At 45.8% G+C, this 25,200-nt stretch overlaps 1 protein-coding gene across 2 annotated transcripts in view; it reads left to right on the top strand.

Annotated features, from left to right (window-relative positions):
- The window catches only part of met (MET proto-oncogene, receptor tyrosine kinase), a 61,527-nt gene that overhangs the window by 16,283 nt on the left and 20,044 nt on the right, over positions 1-25,200 (top strand). For both annotated transcript variants that reach the window (XM_041939012.1, XM_041939010.1), the window contains exons 3-10: positions 8,548-8,751; positions 14,443-14,571; positions 15,356-15,532; positions 16,492-16,649; positions 17,248-17,362; positions 17,568-17,704; positions 18,158-18,322; positions 18,664-18,763. In XM_041939012.1, the coding sequence (XP_041794946.1) occupies positions 8,548-8,751; positions 14,443-14,571; positions 15,356-15,532; positions 16,492-16,649; positions 17,248-17,362; positions 17,568-17,704; positions 18,158-18,322; positions 18,664-18,763 (1,185 nt within the window). The remainder of the gene's footprint in view (positions 1-8,547; positions 8,752-14,442; positions 14,572-15,355; positions 15,533-16,491; positions 16,650-17,247; positions 17,363-17,567; positions 17,705-18,157; positions 18,323-18,663; positions 18,764-25,200) is intronic.

Raw genomic sequence — 25,200 nt, 5'->3', positions numbered from 1 at the left:
CCCTCTGACTGCAGTGATCAATAGGAGAGGGTTATGCTAATGCTAATAAAGTCACTGCAAGATGATTATTGGTGCTAACTCTCTGGAGCAGCCTCGACTCTAAATCACCCCCCTCAAGTTCATGTGTTTCTGTAATTAAGAGCACATGTAGGAATGGCAGCTGCTTTAGTAAATGCGACTGATCGCTCCACTTAGCTGTCAGATTGGAGATTGATATGACCTCAGAAAGACATTAATGCTCTAAAATAATGGTCCTGAGTGAATAATATGCAGGCTGAAAAAGCAAAGCATGATGTGGCGCTCGTTTGCACCCTGAACATTACCCTGTGTGGTTATTCATTCAGTCACAGTGCAGTCTGAAAGGATTAGGACAGGGTGTTTCGGGGTGTTTGCATCCATATTCATCCACGTTGTACTTGTAGCCCTCCTCACCCTTTGGGACTATATATAAAAAGCAGTGCAGTACCTTCACCATTCATCTGTTATGAAGGTCAACTCGCCTCTCTCACAAACATACTTTCTCATATACGCGTTGTCCACTCATTGAGATTTCGGATTTCGACCAATACCCTGGAGGTGAACCGTAAATACAATCAGCAGCAGCGTGTCTTTGGGGCTACTTTCTACCAGGAAATCTTCTCACAGCGAGGAATTATTCAGGGGACGTAATATAGAATATAAGTTTTTCTGGGTACGCTGACTCTTTAAAGCTGAAGGCCAGCACTTCAGCCTGAAAGTCACTGTTATATTTCTTATTAGCTGATGGAGCATTTGCTGCCGGGGCCGTGAGGAAACGGCATGTCTCAGCAAAAAAGAGCCAGTCATTTTAGGCTATTTGTGCACCTTGAACTTGGAGCTGTCTTGGCGTTGCATCTCTCCTCATCACTCTCTGTCACACCCACAACAACGGGATGCAGATTTTAAACTACAAGAGCACAAGGTCAGCACGCACTTCCTTTTAGGCAGCTAGCTTGCTATATGAATGAAATAAATGTTAACATTACATTTGAGTGAGAGCTTGAGTTTTTTTCACGGGAGAAGTAAAATGACTGTTTGGCTTGCATAATTACAGTCTAACCCTTTTTTCAGTAGCGATACCCCCCACCTGAACCCCCTCAACCACACCCCAGCCCTGCGTCCTGCAACACCGTCCATATAGAAGCAGTCAACAATGGAAAAAAAATGGCTGGGAAGCTGCTCCGTACAAAATAAAGCCAAAACATATTAGAATTTATGATTGCACAAATGCAAAAGAAGCTTTAGTTGAAGCTTCTGGGCATCTTAATATACCATTACAAGCAGCTAGCGAGGGTCCCAGCCACGGCAGCCTCGCAGCAGATGTCACAAATATCGACGTGGCCTCAGTATTTAAACAAATAAAAGTCTGAGAGGAAAGTGTGAGTCCGCTGGGAATGTTTTACTGTATGTTTCATGCGGAAAGTGCAAGCCAGGCATGACAAGCCTGGCTTTATATGGTGCAATGTATCTCATGTGTCAGGAGCCTTTATGAAACACCTTGGGTAAGAGCTGCTTGGATGTAGCATGGTATCAGTCATCAGTGGAAAAAGCACCCATCTGTTATGCAAATACCCCAGAAATAGGCCTTATTGAGCAATTTTAGAAAAGAATATCCCATCTCTTAATATCTCGTCTCTATCTGTGAATGTAAGAACGTTTAAAGGAGTTGACCTTTCTAATTCTTTGATCTGTTGACCGTAACTTCAGCTGCTGTGTCAGTCTGACCGAAACGTTGGATTTGCAGGGCAGCTCTGGAAAGCTCATCTGAAGAATGCGCTGCTTGGTAGAAGTGGAATCAAAGAGGTTCTCAGCCAGAACAGAAATAGTGTCTTTTGGCCCCCGATCACCGAACTCAGCAGTCCATCATTCTTCCCCTTGTTTTGAATCGCATAAATCCCAGATGAAGAAGAGAGAAATGTTGATACATGCTGGAAAAGACGTCGCAGCGTCAGGCAGATATGAAAAATCATCCCTAACCCTGTTCTCAGGGATGATATTTGAGTCTCTTATTGGAGGCAGAGGAGGCTGAGGATGCAGGATCATCATTCACCCAGCCTGCTTTCATACAGTTTAGGTGATTTAGTGGCGCTGAGGGGCTGGAAGCTACATTGTTCCTCTGTGGGAGCCTGGAGAACACACACAAATATACACACTCACCAGCAGGTTATTTAGCTGTTAGAATGGACAGTGTGTGGGTGTGTGTGTGTGTGTGTGTGTGTGTGGGTGGGTGTGGGTATGTGTGTGGGTGTGGGTGTGTGCAGGGAGGTAAAGGAAATAGAAAAAAAAAGAGGAAGGCAGTTAGTCAAGAGAAGAATTGAAGGGGAGTCAGGAAAGAAGCTGGGTGATGGGGCAAAATTTAACTCAGGACTGTCTGGAGGGAAGGAGGAGGGACGGAGACAGAGGCTGAAGGACACTCTGTTTAACATTTAACACTTATTTATTTTCAGTGTCTGGGATAAACAACAGAATATCCTTCTGCCCTGCTTTGGTCACTGAAGAGCTTTTGCACAGGAATCGATTTGTTCTGCATATTAGAAAATAATGAGGCCATGGTCTGTGAGGGATTGTGGATGGTTGTAGTTAGTGGATCGTACATCATAGTGGGCAACAAATACAAAAATTATGCAATTAAAGGCTGTTCTGTCCTGTTTCTTGCCAGGGAAAAACTTTTGCACAGGCTCATTTTCTTGAAGTAAGCGTGAACTCTGAAATTCAAATTACATGTTGCGAGCATGAATAATGTAAAGGCCGCATTCCTTCAGAGGAGAGGATACAATATCACATCACGGGCACCATAATTTTCCTCTTTGTGGAGAGGTCAGCTAATGGTTAGGGATGGGCAACTTGAATATTTTTGGTTAAAGAGTATCCCAGCAATGCAGCGTCGTTCTATAACGTTGGAGAGAGAGTAAAAGTCTTTGCAGCAGAGGCTGAGTTATGCTTACTTTTACTCCCTGCTATGGTTAATAATCCAAAAACACCGGATCTGGAAAGTGGACGGATGCACATGTTTATCTCACCGCTCGTGCACAGAGTGAAGAGTTTTCAGTCGTTGCTGCTTGAAGCCTGAGATACTTGAAAATGACATTCGTGGAGTTTTACATGAAGGATGTCGTTCCAGTTCGCTGCATGGCTGCACCGAGGCCGCCACAGTGAGTGATGTGATGATGACCGTCATTTCCAGAGTGCACAGAGTGTCGGTTACCTGTGGCCATAACAGGCTGTGTGCCGCGAAGCATCGCAGGAGGCAGGAAGTCCACTAAATGTTGTAAAATCTGTGAGGCTGAGAAAAGAGCAGACGCTTCTGTTATTTCTTCGTCTTATTATCTTTTTTGTTGTTTGTTTGTTTTGTCCAGTTTTGGTGTCAGATGTGTTGAACACAATCTATTAGACTAAATGCACCTGCACCTGAAAACAATGATTACAGCATTTCATATCAAAGCTATGAGCACTACATCACCACAAACCTTCAAACATGGATGTCCAGATTGCATGGAATGAAAATATTCGTCATTATTTTGTTTTTGGGTTGTCTGTCTGTCCCTCACGTTCTCATAAACGGGATATCTCAGAAACTTCGCTTCGGGAATTTCTTCAAAAACGTCCGCTCAGACTCGACTATGAGGTATTTAGACTTAGACTTGGTGGTCAAAGGTCACTGTGACCTCCCTTTGGTCATAATTTAAGAACTCATACGCTAATTATGGCAAAAAATTTCACACAAATGTCTCAGGATAAAATGAAGTGATGACATTTTATATCCAGAAGGTCAAAGGTCAGCTTCACTGTGACATCATAATGTTGTGCAGAAACTCTTTCTGGTCATTATTCAGCAGCATAACTCAGGACCAGAAGGCAGATTGTGACCATATTTCACATGTGGTCAGATCCTGAACTGGTGTCTCTAATCTTGGGCGTCCACCTTAAAACTGTGCTGATTGTAAAGATCTTCTGAGCTGCAGGTTGAACTTGTGTGTGTGAAGTTCTTCAGTTTGTAGCTTCTCTGCAGCAGCGTCCATATTTGAAGCATTGCAGTCCATCCTGATTGGTTGTGCCGATATTGATCTTCAGGTGATTGTTGTTGCACCATGTGATGAAGCTCTCTATCAGTCCTCTGTCCTCCTCTGGACAAATAGTCTCTAAGTGAAGACAACATGTTTCTCACTGGACATTATTCACTGGAGTCATATATGTCAGTGTAATGAGAGCTTCCAAAAAACACACCAACACGTTTTATTAAATTCCTTCAGAGTCTTCAGGACATATATTAAATGAGTCTGGACACACATGGATGTAAATGCAAACTGACGGTTGGCGGAGAGTCACAACCGCGAGGTGCTAATTCTAGTTTTCTTTGCGGTTTCACGTTTCTGAAAAACAGCACGTCTCGTCCGCATATTATTCTGCGTCTTCTGTTGGACCTGTTTATGTGTGAGGCCATTTTTCTGCGCACCTCAGGGCCCCATTATAAACAAAGCTGTGCTCCTGCCTGGCGTCTGGGGGGTTGGGGCACGCGAGGGCGAGGCCAGCTGTGCCAGGATCTGTCCTCGGCTTATTGTCAGCTACTCTCGCTCCCTTAACTGTCCCCAACACCCTGACAGTCCCCTGAGGCAACACACACACACACACACACACACACACACATGCAAACACACATTAACACATGACAGCACATGCTTGGTGCCACCAGCCACCTGTGTGCTGTGCAGACACACACACACGTCACGGTCGTTACAGCTACTGAGGGTCGGGTTGCAGAACAGCGTGCACCCTGAGTCCTGGTGGAGTACAGTAATGTGTGTCCCAACATACTGCAACAATACACACACACACACACACAGAGACCTCCACATTCCTTTGCATTTCACTTTCCCTTAAAAATGCATTTCCACACTCCCCGACGACAACCAAACCTCTCCACTGACTGGAGCGCACATGCAATCCGGAGGTCAAAGGTCTGTTATTCCAGTGCGAGAGCCAGCTGAGCGGCCAGCAACGGGACAGACTCCACGGGTTTGTGCAAGTGTGCTAACTCGGGCTAAGCCTCTGCAGCACAGTGTGTATTTTTGTACATTAGCAAGAGTGCCTTTACCCTATTTTTACACGGCACTGACAATGTTTACATCCAAATCCTCTCCTGCCAGTAACCCAGTCCATGTCTTATAATTCAGGCATTAGTGAGTCTATTCACACAGGACCCAGGGGCCACAGCGAGAGTATGAAAACGACATTAGACCACGCAGATCACCTTTCACCCCCCTCTTGACTCTCCTGAGCAGCGCCGGAGGGTTCAGGCGCTCCACGACACCGAAACCCTATCGCCATGGCGTTGTTTTGGGGACAATGGCTGCTGGTTAAGTATGGAGCAAAAGGTGTACAATATTTCACGCATCTGCCCCACGGTTGCCTGTTCTACGGCTGACAGACACGTTCACAAAATGCCCTGAGAGATGTAGAACATCAGGAGCACTTCCCAACACATAAATCTTCCAGAAGTTGAATGCAAGAGAAGGGTGAAGAATTAGCTTTAAATTCAGCTTATGCAGAGCGCTCGCTCATTTTGGTATGGCTACTAAAACTCAGCGAGTATAAACTAATCTGCCAGCTGATTTATGTGTTGTGCTCGCCGGCGACGGCAACATTCCTGCAGTGGCGGAGTCAAACACATTTTCACTGGTGGTGAAAGCCGAGAGCCGCCACCGGTGTGATCGTGGCATAAGCTTTGAATCAAAAGTACCGGTTCAGTCCGACCTGCGCTGGCCAGCACAGCTGCTATCAGCACATGTGGTTCTGGCGACTTGCAGGTGAAAAGATGACTTGCCGTCAATCAAACCTGTGGTGCTTTTCACTAAAGTTGACAAGATCATAACATTTATTTCATTTCATTCCTAGCTCTAAAGAAAAATCTAAAGTTATGAACCACTCCCCTTCAACATTTCAACCTTTTTTGAAGTCTTTTAGCTCGTATTCTTGTTGACAAACTGCCGCCAGTGTTATAAAACCACCATTGCCCGGCAGTAAAAGGAAATATGTTTTCCTGGCTCTTCGCTTTTCGTCCTATTTCTCATCTCGTTAGCTCAAAAGCTTATCATGAAACTCTGCAAGCTTTTCAGTTTTTGTGGTCGCTAATAGAGTTTTTTTTAAACTTGTCAGTACTTAATTCTTCTTTAATTAAAAACATACATATTTAAGCTCTTTCTGGAACTTTGTGCACCACTTTGAGGAACAGCAGTGTCAGTGTGACGTCCTCCAAAAGTCTCTGTCTCCGTGCCAAGAAGCAGCCATGGATAACAGCAGCGGAGCTTCAAACGAGGCTTGTCAAAACAGTCTTTCCACTGTCCAATTTCATTGCCTTGATCCTCAGGAATACCTTACAGAGGCAGAGGAATGCCTCGCCGACCCCTCCGGCCCTCCCTCCCGTCGCCCTGCTCCGCTTCAGCAAACACCCCAAAGTCCTGTTTGTTTGCTCTGAAAATAATCAGCCCAGGGCCTGTTTTCTGAGCCGCGTGGCTTAACCTCCGCGGTCATGACGTCTCCGTCTGCCGTGATTTTGAGTTAAGTTTTAGCCGATTCCCATGTTTTTCATATTCGTGCAGATCTCATCGTCTGTCACGATGATCCCAGACTGAAGTTCTGGTTAATGGTAGACATTGTAAAGGTGCACACATCAAAGACGACCTGCCCATCGTGTTTGAGGAAGAGGAGATGTTACTTCGTGCTCAGCTCTCGGACTTCATCAAACCCCCATCGCTTGCTACGTGTCCGAATCTTTATCCAAGTTCAAATCAGTTTCAGTCACAAACTGTCATTCAGTTCTCCGCTCTTTAACGCTGAGTAATTCAGTGCAGATCAGCTGGCTGCACCACCTCACAGCTGTGCGCTTGGCATGAAAACATCCAACCTTTCTGCCAGCTTTCAATTTCCTCCACATTTTCCCTCAGTTTGACCTAACCATTGTCTCTCTAAGTGCAGCCACTGGCCTTGAGGACATTTAATTCGACCAAGGTTTGTTTCTGCGTGCTTGTCAGATAGCCAGGTTCCTCTGCTCTCCGCGGCTCTCCTCTTCGTGCCGTCCCGTTCGCCTCGGCTGCGTGATGTCACCAAGAAAGCTACTTTCCTGATTTATAGCTCCACCATTGTTCTCCTCGTCTTCAAAGCTCTCCTTTGAGATCCACGCTGAACAAATGATGCAGCATGTTTCATGCAAACCACAAATAATGGCCTTATGACCCGGGCAGTGCTTTAGGTTGGGGCAGAAAGCAATCATGAGTCTGTGAGTGATTAAAAGCATTTTTGTTTGATGCAGCTAGATCAGTTTTTTTCCCACAAGTAGCAAGAAAAGGTCAGAGCAAAGGTCAGCAACATGTATGTGAAGAAATCAAGACGTTTAGCATTAGGAGGTTGGTGCTAAACCTGTATGCGCTCTGTGAGGCGTCGTCACAGTCGTTCTACCTGTGCCCCCTCCACTCTCCTTGTGAGTCCAGTGAAGAGGTCACCATCCACTGAAGCTGAGAAAACAACAGAACGCTCAGGCCTGGTCAGGCGGCCAGGTCAAGGACCTTAAGAGCCACTAGAGGCTCGCCACCCCCTGGGTCATTAATAATTAATGAAACCTGAGGCTGGGACAGGAGGCCATGACTAAACACAAAAAGAGCCGGCGCAGTGAGAGAACAGGGCAGGGCAGTGAGCGAAGAGGGGGGGTGCTGAGAGAGAAAAGGCCGTGAATCCAGCTCTGGCTACAGTCTGTGCTTTCACTGTATGCTCCAAAGGCTCCAGACACAACAATCTGCACAACCCAGCGACGTTTGAAAACCAAAGAGGGGAGCTGGAGTGCCAGCTTTTGGTTCAAAACTCCAGCGAGGAGACGCGAGTAGAGGAAGAGGAGGGTGTAGACAGAAGGGGGGGAAAAAAGTGGGGTTGCCCAGTTGGAGAGAGAAAAAGGCGTTTCTGGAATGAAAAACAGCGTGAAAGTCTCCTCGCTGTTTCCCATGAAATCCTGCCGTCCAAAAACTTCTATTCAACAAAGCGTGGACTCGCCCTCGAGGTACTATCACGCCGAGACCTCCATTACGAGCACAGCCTGATGAAAGAGTAGCTAAGGGGGGCTTAGGAGGTTTGGCTCTTAACCCTCCCCCATCGGGCCTGATATGAAAGAAGATAGTTCAACATGATATTATAGAACGAGAAGTTTTTAAGAGAGCAGCCTGTTTGGAAAAAATGACCCAATCTAGCTGACGATTCCCAGAAAGTATGGCTAACAATGCATGATCTAATATTTGAAGCAATCGGCCGTCGTTACAGCTCGTTCCAGATTCAGTGAACTCCTTTGAAGTGGATGTTCTTCAGCGTTAAACATGACCACACGGATGGTGCTGACATCTCCCTGCTGCGCTTTATGTCATATCAGTGTCATGCCTTCAACCACAATAAGAAGCTCCCTGTCCACGGTTATTCTCGCTGTATATTTTGTTATTCCTGGAGCGCGCTGCGGGGAGATCTGTCTAACCGATGCCTTTGGTTTCTTTGCAGAGTTCGTCGGACGACTGCGACCCACATGAGGGAATCCATGAAGGGAAAGAGGGCAAGTACCGCCTGCAGGTGACCCAGTTTGTCCAGAGGCTGGAGTACTGGCACAAAGAGCTGACCAACACCCTGGTCACCTCTATCAACGTGGTGCCGGTGCATGGCCGTGCGGTGGCATACCTGGGCACCGCCGACGGACGCCACATTCAGGTAAAGCAGTCACGTTGTTCTGGCAAGAGCCTAATTTGCATGGAAATACTAGCAGTTAAGCACAAACAGATACCCTGAGGCTGCGGTGGCCAGGGAGGTTTCCTGCTCTCGTTGCTCATGTAAATGCAGCAGGATGTTGGTAGATGAGGAGTGAAAGCACCCCGCTGGAGACACAACACACCGTCAGCTGCAGGTGCTCCTGCTAGAGGCAGGTTGGGGGAGACTATGACCGAGCAGCAGGACCTTTCTGTTTGCACTATTTGCTTACCTTTAACCTTTGCTCAGCGAGCCTCCAAAAAGCCCACGTTCCAGTCTGCCATCTGAGCAAACAGTCCATGTTGTCTGTCAGCACAAACCAACCATTGATTCCAGCTCCTGATCGTTCGTTAGCTGCTTTCAACATCCCGTACGTGACATTTCAGCGTGGCTCGGAGAGGATTTGAGTCAGGGGATAACTTGAATGAAGGCAGGACAGCGACCAGAGGGTGCTATGATCCACATTTCTGCACTTTAATAAATGAGGACAGTTTTAGGGAATAAAATTAGACCCGTGGCTGTCACCGCTCACAGGAGGGGTTTAGTTTTGTGAGTTTGCGTCATGTGGAGCAACGATTATGATTCGCTTCGAGCTTCTTCTGTTGTATTTGCATAGAAATCCATTGTGAACTCGACTCTGACTCACCTCGACTGTCGTCAGTGCGCTGGTATTTCTTCTTCACTAGAGTGAAAGTGAGAGTTTCACATGTGATTCAGGAACAAGGACCTCACATGCAGAATTGACAGCACATGACATAGACAGTGGACTATCCCACGCTGCTTTGTAACAGAACAGAATAATAGAAACCCTTGACAAGGTCTGAAGAGGAGACCACTCCCGTCCTCCATCTTCTGTAAATGTGCTTTTTACGCCAGGATATGCATCCTTGAGCACTTGCCTTGATTGCAAGTTACTTTTGAATTGCAGCGCTGACATTAATACGTGCTTTCTGAAGCTTTAATTAGCAGTTTATGCCAAGACCGTCAGAGGATTTAAGTGTCTGTACAGTCCTGTTAGAGGCCACTCTTCCTTTTAGCAGGTGGTTTCCATATAAGCACTGATTTTGTAATTTGCAGGTCAAAGGATGTCTCGACATCTCGGTTAAAAGTAGATTCAGCTGGTTGAAATACAACATTTTCTTTCAACTTTCATACTTTATAAACAATGCTTGTATGTAACTAAGATGTCAGGTTTCTCCTTTGAACCAGTTTCAGCCAAGGTTTTACATTTAAACATGCAAAGCATCCAATCAGTACTAAGCACGAATATGTTTTCATGACTTTCCAGACTGAGACCTGGCACACGAAATGATTTTTGTTGCTTTTTGTGCCAGCGCACCTGCAGTTTAAAAGTGGATTTGGTCTGTCGGAGGCCTGTTAGTTGCCTTATGTTGTTTTGAAGAGTCATACAAGCACTGATCATCAAGGTAAGATATAACCTAACATAACGTTTTGGCATTCAACTTAATTGAGTCAGTATGACTAGCCTGTGTAGCTGCGTTTCACACTGTGACTCACTGGAGTCACTTTCCCTCCCTTTTCATGTGGTGTTTTCTGTCCATCCACTCTAGCAGTGTAGCTCTATGCAGCTGCAGGGTGAGGTACAGCGAGCGATGCTCTGTTGGTGCATCATTACGGCGGCAGTCGACCGACGGCTACAGCGAGCGGAATGAAACACATGAAGTAAACGCCGAATTACCTCACGTGTTTTTGAAACACAAGAATGAAAAGACACGCCTGGAAGAAAAAAAAAACGGCAAGAGAGACGTGGAAAAAAGGCTCGACAGCTGCACGGAGAGGGAGGGGTGGACGGAGGATGGGGAGGGGGTCGAGGCGGTGGTAGTGGGGGTACAAGGGGGCTTACAAGCCGAACGGCACGTTAATGGTGAACGGCGGGCTTCACTGACACGTTCCCTCGCACGGCATTTTCTGCTCACGGAGCAGCTGTTGCTGTGTGTTTTCTCTACCACCGAGGACCCCCCCCCTACCTCCTGCAGGCCCTGCTTCAGTTTCTTCCTCCTCTTTTTGTTTTGTTTTTTTGTGGTCAGCTGAATTGGCTGAATTTCATTGTTTTAGCTGAAGGGTTTAAGAAGGTCTGAAGAGGAGAGCAGCTGTCCGGCGCTGCAGAACTCCATTTAATCGAGCGTTTTCTGCCGTCATTGAGACAGAAAGCTCCGACAGAGGGAATATTTGCTCACTTTAGCACATTAGCTATCATACCGCTAAGTGTTAGAGAGAGACCAAGCAGGACAGATGTTTAAAAAGCTCACTTTCCAAGAAACATAAAGCAAAAAGCAAAAGAAATCCACAAACTTTATTTAACTAGGAAGTCACATTGAGATCAAAACCTCAAGCACATAACAGGACAACAACATCAAATCACAATACCAACGCTAATTATGACAGAAATGCACCATGTAATACATCTGTGAAGATGCTCATTCATCATATAATACAGTGCATGAGCAGGGAATAATAAGCACACTGTTTTGTGCACGTTTTAAATGCATGCCCAAGTACTTGCTGCAGATGTGTGGGCACAGAGTTTTCCTGTCAATGAGGGATTATTGCCCAGATTTCAGGTGGGTGTGACTTTGTTAATATGTTAGAGTGCTATGATAAGTAAACTTGTGTGTTTTTGTGCTCTATTCTGTGCAAAGACGTCACCTCATTCCTAAATCTCAGCACTTATCCTTTTCAGTAAATTCTGTCACAACGGACAGAGCTGCTGCCAACAGCAGGCCCGAGTTGTGTGACTGCAGCGCCTCGTTCGCCTTCCCAGCAATGATTTTCCAATGCGCGCGCTTGAACTGACGACCCTCCGGCCACCTGCCCTCCCCCGAAGCGAAGCTACATAAAGAGTCTGAGAGAGGGATGGTCGTCTTTGCTCAGGCGGCTCATTTCATTGTTAGATGATAAAAAGAACTTGTCAACTTTTCATGTATTTCAGTTTCCTGCTCGCTCCCAGTGGACTCGACAAGATGGAACATGGAGTTGAGGCAGTGAAAGAAATAGAGCGTTGTACCCCCCCTCTCAGGAAGTGTATCCCTCGGCTTCAGTTGGGCCACTGTGGGAATAACACAGTGGCCGTGTTTATAGGCCAAACTTCCCCCCGCCTGCTTAATACAATAAGCTGTAATTTACACCGCTATTACCTCCAGAGAGATGCCTGTTGTATGGCCTCGTCCCCAGCGGAAAGCCACCCATTATACTCGCTGTTACAAAGCTAACGTTGATCATGAGGCTCAAACAGTGGGAGGAATGACGCTGGAAAACAAGGCATTTGTGAGGGCGAGGAGAGGGCGAGCAGTACATCAGCCAATCAGCAAACTCACAGTTCAGATTTACAGCGCAGAGGGTTGTGGGTATTTACTGACACACACTAACTTTTATTAAGTGGCTGGAAAAATCTTCAAGTGCATTGTACGGTGTTTGGTTTAGTCATAAATCATACACACATGTCATAACTCCCATCCCTGCAGCATCGGTGTGTTACGGGCAGCCAGGTGTGTGCTGTGTGTGTGTCAGTGTGTGCATGTGAGTGTGTGTGAGATTGATTTTGCTGACATTATAAATGTCGCACTGCAACTCCATCTTGACATGGCAGAAAGATTGTGTCTGTCCATGGACTCTGTCTTTCTGCGTGTGTGTTTGTGTGTGTGTGGGTGTGTGTGTGTGTGATGGAGGGAATGGTATAATTTAGAGGGCTTCATGTAACTGGAGCAACCACACACCCCATTAGAGACCCTGTTCTGTTCTGTTTGCTCCCAGGCCTGTAATTGCAGCGTAACCGCAAATGATAAATGCAGTTCCAGGTGTGCGGGTGTGGGTGTGTGTTTGTGGGTGTGGGTACGTTGGAGTGTGTGTGTTTATGACGTATGACCTGTGTGTTATTTAAAGTGTTTGTGTGTGCATGCGTGACACCGTCTGTGCAGACTCGTGCATCTGTGTGTGTGTGTGTGTGTGTGTGTGTGTGTCTGAGAACACAGTGTTTCCACCGCCGGCTGCGTCTTCTTATTCTTTGCCCTGAAATCAGTGTGCCAATTCCCTCTGAACCGTGTTAGAAGTTTGTTTGAGAGTCTCTCTTAAAAGTTAGCTCTTAGCCAAAGATATTTACCGCTTATTAGTATACAGACAGTGATGTGTTTCAGATAAAATGTTAATTCAAGACTGCAGGCATTGCAAAGGCTGAAGCTGACCAGTTTTAGAGCTCTTAAACTTGTGATTAAATAAATAACCCGTTTTTTAAATATCCTTATTAAGCGTTGGAGGGACAACGTCTAATTTTGTCTGTGTTTAAACAGTTGATGCATGAAGTGTTTTATGTTTTAGCTGGAAGCAGGCAGCAGAAATCACCTCAGAATATATACGCCATCCAACTGCAACTTTACATGCAGTGTCTTGTTAGCTACAGTCACTAATACATTTTCTGTATTAGCGGTTTCTGAGTATTCTGTTTCTACACATGTTAAAAACAGAAAAAGATGTTTAAAAAGCAGCTTTGTTGTTGTTTGAGGCCCCAATTGATGGCTCGTTCGCTGTTTCTTCTTCCAGTGTTTGTTAAGCGAGGCTTTACAGGTCCTGGATCAGTTTGTTTACTGAACACACAGAAGTGAAATTGATATTGTTCTTTCTTTCTATCAAACTCTCAGAGAGATAACAAAAGACGGAATCTCCCAAAATGTCAAGTGTGACTTTGTTTGGTCGTTTTAGACAAATAACATAAAGCCGACTTTATGATTCTTTTAAAAGCACTAAAAACATCACAGGAGTTTAAATGTATTAAAGTATAGTTTTTCCCTCTAAATGACGCATAATCTAAAATAAAAACCAGACCTTTGACAGGACAAGATGACACAACCCGGATCACTTTCCTTCACCAGCTCCCGGTCGAGGTGTGTCGTCCGCTTTTTCACCCTCGTGGCTTGATTCGTCTTCAGGTGATGCTGCGGATCCATTGTTGACTCCAGATCATGTGTTCCTCTCATTTAATGTACGCTGTGTGCCATGACCAACGTTGCGAAGCGTTCCAAATAAACACAGCGACAATGAAAAGCTGCGGTGACGAGTGAACAAGATCCCACGTCGGAGCCAGGTGTCCTCACCTGACCTGCGTGCTGGTTGCTTTTTTAAAAAATGAGCGTACACAGTTAGGCATCAAATGGAGCCACTGTATGAGAAAAGGTTGTGATTATTTAATGAGAAATTCAAAGGATTGACTGCAGCTGACCATCCAATAAAGAACAAACAGATTAAGGTGTCATCTGCTCCTAATTCCTGACAGATTATGTTATATCATACAGGAATTGTATGATTTCTACTTCTACACGTGGAGTCTTCTGTGAAGATGTTTTGGTGACTGAATGATTGAAATTTTACAGTAAAAAATGTCCATAAGGGATCTGTTGATCAGTGCCAATAACTCAATACTTGAATCGGCCAAATTTTGAATGGTGTCTGGTTGCCTGCATGCTTCATGTGTCTGTTGGAGCTCGCCTGCAGTCGGCTACCTTCATGCTCTGTTATTTGACTTTATTGTTATTTTCAGTTACAGTCAGCGTGAGATGATGTAAGCTGAGTCGTGACGATGTTGTAGCGTTACGTTTAGAAATTCCCCTTTAAGACGACTGCGTTAACGCGTCCTCTGTCCTTCAGGTGCTGTTCTCCAGATTTGCGTCTCCTCATGTGAACGTCCGTCTGGACTCGAGACCCGTCTCCGCCAGCGTGACGCTGCTGGACGCTGACCACTCGGATGGAGCTCTGCTGATGGCCACAGGAAACAAGGTGGGTGTCGTGCCACAAAAAGGATTGCTGTGAGTGTTAAAGATATTCAAACTGGTAAAAATGATGGTTGTAATTGAGCAGGTAAAATAATGCAGAGTTGGAAGGATAATTGCAAAAGGAGATGGTTTCTTTGTTTCTGTATAACCCATCATCTTCAGTACAAGCTACTTTCCAAATATTGGCCTAAACAAGGACAATATACAAATTACACACATATAAACATCAGAAACAATAGTATAGTGTTGCCTTGAATCAAATAAGTGTCATGACACTTCTTAGATTTCATTATTCGGTTATAAAAAGTCAGACAAAGACTTACGTTTGATATTACCTCAAACATAAAGTTATGTATATTTGCTTGTTAGGACTGTTTAATCCAGATAAAAGCGGCTGTAGACGCAGAAAAGTCCTTCTTGGTTGTATCCTCTGCAAACTGGGAAGAGGTTTGAGAAAACGGCTGTGCCATGTAGAGAATATACTGCTGTTCTACACATTCAGTAGGATCAGACGGTCCCGCGTTCCTCTCTGAGCCACAACCAGAACATAATCCTGACAAATTTCTTACATTAGTGAGAAAAACAATCTTTCACTGAGAGCAGAAAAACAACAGCAGAGCAGAGGCAGTAAATAACAGAGAACGATGTTCCTGCAGGCTCGCCGCCAGCGTTCTGCACCCAAACATTTTTCCTTTCTTCTTCTAATCTCTTTCCATCTGGCACACTTTGTTCTTGTGTCTGACAGGAATTAAGAAACATTTAATCTATGTTTTCTGTCCTCTTGCTAGATCACTAAGGTCCCTCTGATTGGCCCCGGCTGTGGTCAGCTGACCACCTGTACTTCCTGTTTGCTGTCGTCACGGGTGACCGAATGTGGCTGGTGTGACGGACGCTGCACCAGAGCCGGCCAGTGTCCCTCCCCCTCCCTCTGGACGCAGGACTACTGCGCACCTGTCATCACTAAGGTGAGCTCACGTCTTTGCTGCTGCGTCAGTTTACTGGGACGCCGATCACGTGATCAAATTAAACTTTATTCAAACTCTCTCTCACCCTGTGCGTCTGCAGAGTATTTGTCTCAGCAGTCGTGGTCCCTCCTGAAACAGCAGCGCTGTCCTACTTAACGCCGCTCTGGCACTGTGAGGCTTTACCGAGCTCAGTGTGGGTGGTGTTCATTCTTTATGACTTTAATGCTGCACCCCATGCTGTCAGGTTGTCTCCAGAAACAAACCCTCCACTGCCCTGAATGCAACAAAATGGGTTAACAGGACAAGAACCTGTAAAAGCTTCTCTTCCTCTGGGCCTGTTTTAACAGGCAGGATTATGAAAAGAGCTGGAACTCACTGCAGAAAGGTTGTTTCTTACACAACACTTAGCTGGTGGATCTTCCAAGTGCCAGTTTATTTTTCTAAAATCTTTTACTGCAGTAAGTGGCAGCATTGTTGATCTAGCAGGTAAACCAGTTAAATGCTTAAAGAAGCTTTAGCACAAGAAACTTCCAGAAACAAAATCCAAGCCTATCCACAAGCTGCATGATGAATATAATTATGGCAGCGGTCAATCTATAGAAGGAATGAAGCTCCACTGGAAGACTTTCAGAGTCGCCATCAGGCTTCATGTAGACTGTAGACACTGGCGTTTCAGATCAGGTTCAAGGATCCGTACCATGGCAGCTGGTGGGCTTAGGGAAAAAAAACACCCATAATGTTTAACCTCCCAGCAAAGATGAGAAAACAAATACACCTGGAACAACACCAGGCAGGTGGTGGAGCAGCTACATCCTCTTTGAAACAGGAAGTGAAGAATTTATGGCAAAAGTTGCATTAGTTATATCTGTAACATTAGATTGTAGTCACTGCTGATGCTTCATTTTATCATGATGACCTCGAACCGATGAGTAAATGCTTACAATGCGTGTGTGCTGTAGGTTTTCCCAACGTCTGGACCAATACGAGGCTCTACGATGGTGACGGTGTGCGGCCGCAACTTCGGCTTCGACAAGACGGAGAGCTTCAAGCCTTCTCTGGTGACCATGGAGGTGGCGGGGGCTCCCTGCAGACTTTCCAGACAAGAGAGCATCAACAGGTGTGTGTGTGTGTGCTGTGGATCGGGAAGCACGCAGCGTCCGCGTCATGCTAAGCGCATCCCGGGCCGGCGTGCGTTTCGTGGAAAGCCGATGCTTTGCACTGTGTGTGCATTTTGAGACGAGCATCTGAAAAGGCACCTCTGAGAGGCAGAGAGAGACAGTGTGTGTTCGGTGGTGGGTGTTTGTGAGGTAAAGGGACCCGTACGCTGGCGTCCTATAGGGGCAGAGCAGGTTTAATAGAGCTTATTGTGTTGAAGAAAGAATGTTAAGAAGCCCCCCTCCCTCTCTCTCCGCCGGCCGCATTCAACACATGACTCCTCTAACTGAAAAATTGCTGGGAAAAATCGCTGCATCCAGACTTTCCACTCTCCCAAATCCACCGGGGCCATGTCCCATTCAAAAGGCGCTTTCACTACAAACAACCTCATTACAAATTGGGGGGGAAAAAAATAAAAACAGCACCACCGATGCCAGATGAAGATGGCCTCTTTGTGCACTACTGCAGGGCAGTAGATCATCATTGAATTAGGCTAAATGCCGGGTGGCTCGGGGTATAATGCCTGCTCTGTGTTGTGTTTGGGGGGGGGTTGTGTCTAGGTGGACTGAGATTCAGTGTTCCCCAGTGTTCAGTGGGAACTTCACCCCATCAGGACACACAGTGAAGGTCACCAGTGGCCACAAGGTAGCCAAGATGGAGGGCTTCACCTTCGTGGTAAGAGTGGTGCTTTTTCTTTCTTTTGATTGAACTTTTTAAAAAAATCTGCGTATGTTTCAAGAAGTTCATGAGCCAGTTTGGAAAAGACACAAAAACAACATATGTGCATGTGGCATGTGTCGTACTGTAAATTTAAGTTTGATGAAGTAGAGAACTAGCATGTAAACAGCTATTCATCATGTCTGGTGGTCTCTGCATCCAGGACCCTGTGATCCACGAAATCTTCCCGACATTCGGGCCGAAGTCTGGGAACACCATGCTGACCATCAGAGGAGCCTTCCTGGACACTGGAAGCAGGCGAGAGGTGACGATAGGGAAGGCAGCCTGTAAGATCCAGAGGTCTGTCGCCTTTTTATCCGTTCTTTTCTTTCTTTTCTGCAACATTTCTTGTCCTGGCCCACTGCACAGCAGGAAAAGTTTGCATATCAAGCATCTGCCTTCTTTTTTTCCGTTCTTAGAAAGGAATTTGGAAGGTTGCACTGTACATACTGTGGAGGAATTGTTTGCACACACATACTCCAGTGTCCCTTGGCATTGCTGTAATTTTACTGGGACAAATTCAGCCTGGAGGATTTGTTAGTGGTTCTTTTTGTCTCATGTATTCAGTCACTTCCTCATTGTGTCTCCTTTCCCGCTCAAGCAGGAGTCTTCGGGAATTATCTGCTTGAGGCTTGAACAATGGCCACCACTGTACGTGCTAACACAAGAATATATCCTGTGTGTTTACTCATTCCCCTCAACCCCCCCCCCACCCCCCCCCCCCCCCCCCCCCACCCCAATCTCCACCATCAGCTTGTCGTCGAGCATGCTGACTTGTAAGACTCCCCCGCACGCTGTTCCCTCCAAGCAGCCCGTGAAGCTGATGGTGGATTGGGTGGAGCGCCACGCCCCTGTGCTGTTCACCTACAACCAGGACCCGATCATCAACAGCATCCAGCCGTCGCGCTCCTTCGTCAGGTTAGAGCGACAGTTATCCTCCATGTGTGTGCTGACCTGTGTTGAGCTGCTTTTAAAGATCACAATTCCAGCTGGACAGATTTCCTTCAAAGTTGTGCTCTTGTATGTTCCTTCGCCTAAAAAGAGGACATAGAGAAAGAAAGCGAGGGCGATTTTTAGCTGAGGATATCTGCGGACGAGCCGAGACAGATTAAAGCTGTAGTTTTACAGCCGGAGGAAACGAGTAGGAGGTGATGAGTGGCTAAACTGCTAACGCTAACAGCAGGTCCCTCCCAGTGGGGATCTACTGTGTCTCCGTCTGAGGCCGATGCTAACATCCGTTCTCCCCCCCCTCGCTGTAGCGGAGGCTGCACGGTGGCGGCTCACGGCTTCTTCCTCCAGTCCGGCCTCCAGCCCCAGATGGTCCTCACCACCGGTCAGGATGCTGAGGTGTTTCATGTGGTGAGTGCAAGAAGGGTTTCATAGCCCAAAATGCGTTGTCCGTCATTTGGATTACAAAGATTGCACAGCCTGCCCAGTTTGAGAAGAGGATTCCTGGAACTCAGAAATATTTCACGGTGCTTTTCATGCATTAGATTTCACATGACTTAATATTTATTTAGCTGACGGGTTTATCCAATGCAGCTTACAACGAGTGCTTGCTCTCTGACTGTAAGGACCCAATGCAGGCTCTTAAAAACCTCCTGTTCCTGAGGGAATAGTTTCCAGGCTGCAAACAGGGAAGACCCTGAAGCAGGGTCAACCATACAGCAGCTACTTTTTAGCACTTGGGATGGGAAATTCTTTTAATGCTGTTAACACTGAAACTACATTTGTGTAGAGAGAGAAATACGAATGAAACACCCCCTTATACATCCCTGTTCATCTCCTTTCCAGCACCTGTTCAAACCTTAAACTGACATCATAAATAAAGCCATTGTTTTCATCTTTGCAGTTCCTGAGATGCTGTGCAAACACAAACATGTTTTAGTTCCGTAGTTTAGTCCCTCTGGCTCCTTATATCCTGGATCTATCTGGTTAAAAAAAAAAGATTAGCAAAGCACAAGATGAACAGCAGGCAAAGCTGAATAACTCCTCTAGCTCGCTGTCACATGCATGGTATTGTCATTATACATACTAACGCCCCCCTCCAAAAACCATCAAGAAGAAAAAAAGAGTTCTCGACAACGGAAAAGAGCTAAAGTGTCGGACAAACATGAGAGGACAGGAAATGGAAAATCCACAGTCTGATCTGTCGGATCCAGCTGTCACCTCTGACGCAGGTACGGTAGCAGAGCGAGGCCTTTAGGATGCTCTGGCTCTCTTCACCTCCGTCAGCCTTAATTCTACTTATTGCAGGAAAATGATACACACACACACACACGCACGCATGCTTGAAGCACGTCATCGCTTGGTTAGCCTGGCTGGCCTTTACGGCGATGGCCTGAAGGTGTTTTAAATTATCCGACCCTGACGCTCACCGGCCTTTCAGCGCGCTGTCTGCAGGCCCTTAAAACGTCTCAAATTGATGTAGCTTAATTATAAGGGGTCTTAAAAAGGTGCTAAATGTATATAACATGGCATTTATGAGTCTGTGCCGATTCCCAGTCATCCAGGTCATAAGTCAAAGGCAGCGGGACTTGCTATGTGTTTAGTCATAAAGACATTTAGAGGCTTCATCAGTGCGACTGGCTGATCCCAGGCATGCAGAGCTAGACTCCTACAGCTTCTGTGTTGTGTTGCCTGAACAGGAGGATGGGGGATGAACAGAAGACGGTGTTTCCACCTCACTGCAAAAATGTGTCGGCTCAACTTGTGTTTGAGTTTTTATTTTCTTTAAAAAAAGTGAGAAGGATCTGCAGCTTAAATTAAGCTTGATTCTAGCGCAGGGATCGCCTTTATTTCATGTTTCGAGATACTCAAGACAGTCGTTTCTAGAGAAAGTGTTGATTTATATTCGAATATAGTTGAATTATCCTCAATAAAATTGCTTCTTTATGACAATATACATAAATCGAGGATATGCAGAACTGTGCTGTGCTTCTCTCTGTCCGTGTGGTTTTTGTTGGAACATCTTTAATAACTGCATGCAACCCTCCATGGGAAGATGTCGACCTTCACTTCCTAACACACAACATTCAGGAGGAAAAACAATATTCCTTTGGCCAGTGTTGTGCAGTGCGACCAAAGTTGCAGCCAGACGAGAGTCAGCGCTGTCTGCGGTAATAATACCGACCACAGAAACTACCCGCCGCGGCTTCCCTCTATGTGAACTTACTGACCGTCTGATCCACTCTCATAACGCGCTTGGATAACGGGCTCACAGCTTGGGTTTCATTGCAGTTGTTGCTGAAATGATCCCGCAGCCTTTGAAAGAGAAGAGAGGAACGGAGCACCTTTTTTATCGGTTGAACTGCACAAAATTCTCCTTGTAAAGAAGTAATTCAAGCTCTTGTGGAGTCCTGCTGTACATTAGCTGGACTGAAACAAAATATGTCGCAACAGGAAGAGTTGATAGAAGTTTTTTTTTTTTTTTGCTCTATAAACGTGTCGAAATTTTTAATGTTTTCACCAATTTCAAGATATTGATCATTTTTGTGGCTTTTTAACAATGTGCACTTTATTAGATGATAGAAGTGGCTTCTTGGGTGTGTGTGTGTGTGTGCTTTGAGTGAAGGTGACATATTGTGAGTCCTAACAAGCAAACAGCCCTTTTGTTAACATGAAGTGTGTTGTTCTCTGTGTGTGTGTGTGATGTTTGCCTTTGGGAGGCGGTTTGAGGACAAGCAGTGCTTTGTAATGATGCTATCTGTCATCCTGAGGCACACGCTGCTGCAGGTTCAGTCAGGAGATAATAATACACTCAGTAAACACACACACACACACACACACTGATACAGAACGTGTACACTCATGGAATAAGACTTCCATCTCAAACCTTAGTGACACAATATCCCTTTATCTCTGATCTGTCTCTCTTCCTCTGTCTGTCTCTCTCTTTTTCACACACACACACACACACACACACATACGCACACACACACACCCTCTGCAGTGTCTCATCTTTCAGTTTTCCTTTCCCTGGTCATTGACCTGTGTTCAGGTCAGTGGCTGATGGGTCTCTGGGGAGCTCAGGCTTCGTTACACACAAACAGCGCGAACAGATGCAGCTTGAGGACTCTGAAATCAGGCTTGTGATCCAAAAACTGCTGGTTCGAATCCCGGATTCACCCAGCGAGTATTTGGACCGCTGCTCACGTCCCTCAGCAGCTGCTCTGAGGGTCGGCTCAGTAGGTGATGGCTGCTGCGAGTGGACATTTCCAGGTGTGAATGTGTGCAGCTGTTTGTATTGACGCAGGATGATTGGTCAACTCCCTGACGATGAATAAAGGTTAAAAAAAAACAGTTGAAAGGTAAAAAAAAAATGGTACATAGTTGCTTTTTACCCACAATGCCCTTATTGTATTACTTCATTTTTCTTTACCCACTTTTTGTGGCACCAGGTGAAGCTGTGTTGAAACTGTGAGTCAAGTTAACTCATGGTTTGGTCTGTTTCACCTGTGAGTAACACAGGACAAAGCAGAGACACCGTTGCTATGGTTACCTGCAGTTTAATATACTTTGCTCACTCATTTAGAACACCAGTTAACAGACTGGAACTGTGTTTCAGGTGTCGCCTGCCAGCCAGGTATAATTTAACAAACATTTTCTTACAGATGGAAATTACAGAAAATTAAATTTTTGCTGCCACGTAAAAAAAAACGCCCAAAATGTGCTTTTTCGGTTTGTTCTGAACTGTGATTGAAAGTTACAGCCAAGATTAGCGGTTGTAACCTCAACCGTAATCTTAGACCCACAGGGTCGTTCAGTGTGTTCGAGTGCTTTATGTGTCACCTGGTGCTCCAGTAGTCAGGGCTCATTTCACTTTCCAGTCAATAGCACATGCTGCGACTGGCTTTAAAATCACGCAAACTTTTTTTTTTTACTCTGAAAACTTTTTTGAAACCCTCTCTGCTAAGCTGTGAGGAATGAATGACTCTAGGATGACTGAAGCAAACCTGACCTGATAGTTTAAACTGGAATAACAGACCAGAGAGAAACGGCAAAAAGAAATTTCAAGCCTCCCAGCGAGAGAAAGAGGGAGAGCATGAAGTGAGCAGCCTGTATAAAATAAGACTATCATTACTAATGATTTAGGATGGGATCATGCCCCGTAGGGCCCCAGCTGTCGCCTGTTAAATTCCTTCCAGTAAACGGGATGAGTTAAGGCTCAGCCTGGGAAGGGACAGTATAAGTGTCTTATTGTCTTAACCCCTCAAAATAGAGGCAAGGATCTTTCACATCCCAGAGGTTTCCATCGCCAGCAGAGTGGAACTCTGGGTAATGTGAGCCAGGCTGTCATGCCTCCAGAGCTGCGTTCATAAACCTAAACGGCGGCCTTGCAATTGGTTCGGTCTCTGACAAGAAGCCGCCGCAGCTCGCTTCAGTCTCTCCAGTCAGACGAGAATCTGTGAGATCTTCAGGCTGAAGCAGGTTGGCGAGGGGAAGCAGCAGAGGTTCAGAGCTCTCAGCTGGAGCTATAGAGCATGACAGAGAAGAAGAAAAGGAAAAACTTCCAGCGTTGACTTGATATCTGCCTCTCAGATCTCCAGTAAAGCCTGGTCTCAGCCAATCTCAGCTTTCCCACAAACATGAAAGAGATCCGTCGTGAAAAGCTGGCATGGTCGCAAAGCTAAAGAGGGCTGCGCATACGCAAAAAAAAAGCAGCAAAAAAAGTCCTTCGCAGGTCACTCACGAAGCTCGGGGAGTTCAGACCAGCGCCGCTCCGCCAGGCTGCACCATCACAGATAGCCAGACACCTGTCGCCTCCACTCACACATCGGCTTGTTCCTTGTCAGGCTCCTCTTCCTCTCTCATCCCAGCGGGCTAAATCCCTCCAGCTGACACCTGAATGCCTCGTGAAGCCTCGTTCCTTTCCCATACCCCCCACAGCTGGGGGGTGTCCGAGAGAAGGAAGTGACTGGAAGTGGATGAGCAACATGTCGATTTATTAATGTAAAACAGGACATGGAAGCAGGCATCTGTCGTCGTATGGACACATCAAACTGGAAGTGCTGTCATGCTTTGGCCTCAGCTGAACGATTGCTTATCGCTGCAAGACATCTCTACCAGACGACCATTTCTTTTGTTCCTGCGTGGGACATTTGTACATAATTTATGAATTTGTAGAACATGCTGCGAAACATGAAACGACCTGTGAAGAGGTCGTTTAATCTGGAGGCTCCTGCTGCAGCTTCTTTTTGTAGATCAACAGTTTATAGCTTGATCTGTCTTCGTCTGTGTGTTTTCTTTTCAACAGATAAGCTGTGTGTGCCATAGGCTCACATATATCACAACATCAGGATGATATAGTTAATCAAGGTACTTGCAATAAATAATGATAATAAACTTTATTTGTACAGCACTTTTAATACAAGAAATGCAGCTCAAAGTGCTTCACATTAAAAACACATTTAAGGAACATAAAAACAGGGATGGAAGATAGAAAACTAGAACCTGTTGAATGCATAAAATCGGGTAAAATACAACATAAATAAATAAATGAAGTGCAGCAGTGCGAAGCAAAGCACCAAGGTTTCAGGAAAGCCATAGCTAGTTAAAGGCTAAACTGAAAAGATAAGTTTTTAAAATATTTAAGGAGCTGCTTCCCTGATATCTGCAGGTACCGTGTCCCAGAGCTTTGCTGCATAATTGACAAACGCTGCATTTCAGAGTTTCTTCTTCTTCTTCTGGCATGAATCAGTCGTAATACTGATGTGCAACATGGCTCACAATGGCAGTCTCAGCATAGACATCACAGCCAACTTCCCTCTCGTGCTGTGTAGCTTTGTTATGCGCATATCATGTGGAGTCCTAATGGGACAAACAAACAAAGGTTTGTTTTAGAAAGATTGCATGTGGTCAAACTTGGGCCAAGGACTGGATCGCATCTTGGAGATTTTGCAGATTTTGGATTCAAACGTGAGAACCTGCAGCTCAGAAAAACATCAGTAAATGATTGATTACTGTAGGTGAGTGTTTGCTCGTTTGCACAATAGCAAAGAGCGAAGTCTAAAGCACAAACAGGGGAAGCATTCGGGCGCAAAACAGAGCGAGATGCGAAACACATTATGTGCAGGTAAAAAAACATCTGATGCAGAAGAGGAAAGAGTGAAATTTACTCCTGAAGAATCAAGATAATAAGCAAAGACATGTCTGAATTGGAGCCCTTAAATCCAAAGTCAATAATAGCAACACAGCAGGGTAGGAAACTGCAGAAAGCTCCACGGGTATAAATCACTCTAGATTTGACAAGCACTTTTGTACGTGGGAGCTCCGTTATGACTTGACTTTTTCGCAGGCTGTTACGCTAATGATCCTTCAGGGACGGCGGAGGTTTTCGGGATCGCTGCTTCTCTCATCACCCCACAGTAAACCTCTCGGCCCGCTCGCTGCCCGGCTCCGCGAGCGATTGTATTTACAGCTGCTCCCAACCTCCAGCGCCTTTGCCTCCTCAACCTTAAATAAGAGGAGACATCTACTGAACAATGAAACTGACTGAGGTTTCCACTAATTCACAGGATATTTTTCCTTCGGCTGCACCCCTGGGAGAGCGGTGGAGAGGGGGTTTACCCTGCAGCCCTGCTCCTCTCGCTCCTTATTGGTGTGTGGAGGAGGGAGGTTAATTGGATTGCTTTTGTTGGGCGACCCAGCGGTACCCTCAGACACACACACACACACACACACACATTCTATACGCCTGCGTGTGTGTGTTTTACATGTGTTTTTGCCTGTGTTCGAGCGTTCGCGGATGCCTGTAGCCTCGGGTGCGTGTTCGTGTGTGTCCATCTGGTCCGCTA

The sequence above is a fragment of the Chelmon rostratus genome, chromosome 6, assembly GCF_017976325.1.
Source record: "Chelmon rostratus isolate fCheRos1 chromosome 6, fCheRos1.pri, whole genome shotgun sequence".
NCBI classification, from domain to species: Eukaryota; Metazoa; Chordata; class Actinopteri; order Chaetodontiformes; family Chaetodontidae; genus Chelmon; species Chelmon rostratus.
This window is presented reverse-complemented; position numbering and strand designations above follow the sequence as displayed.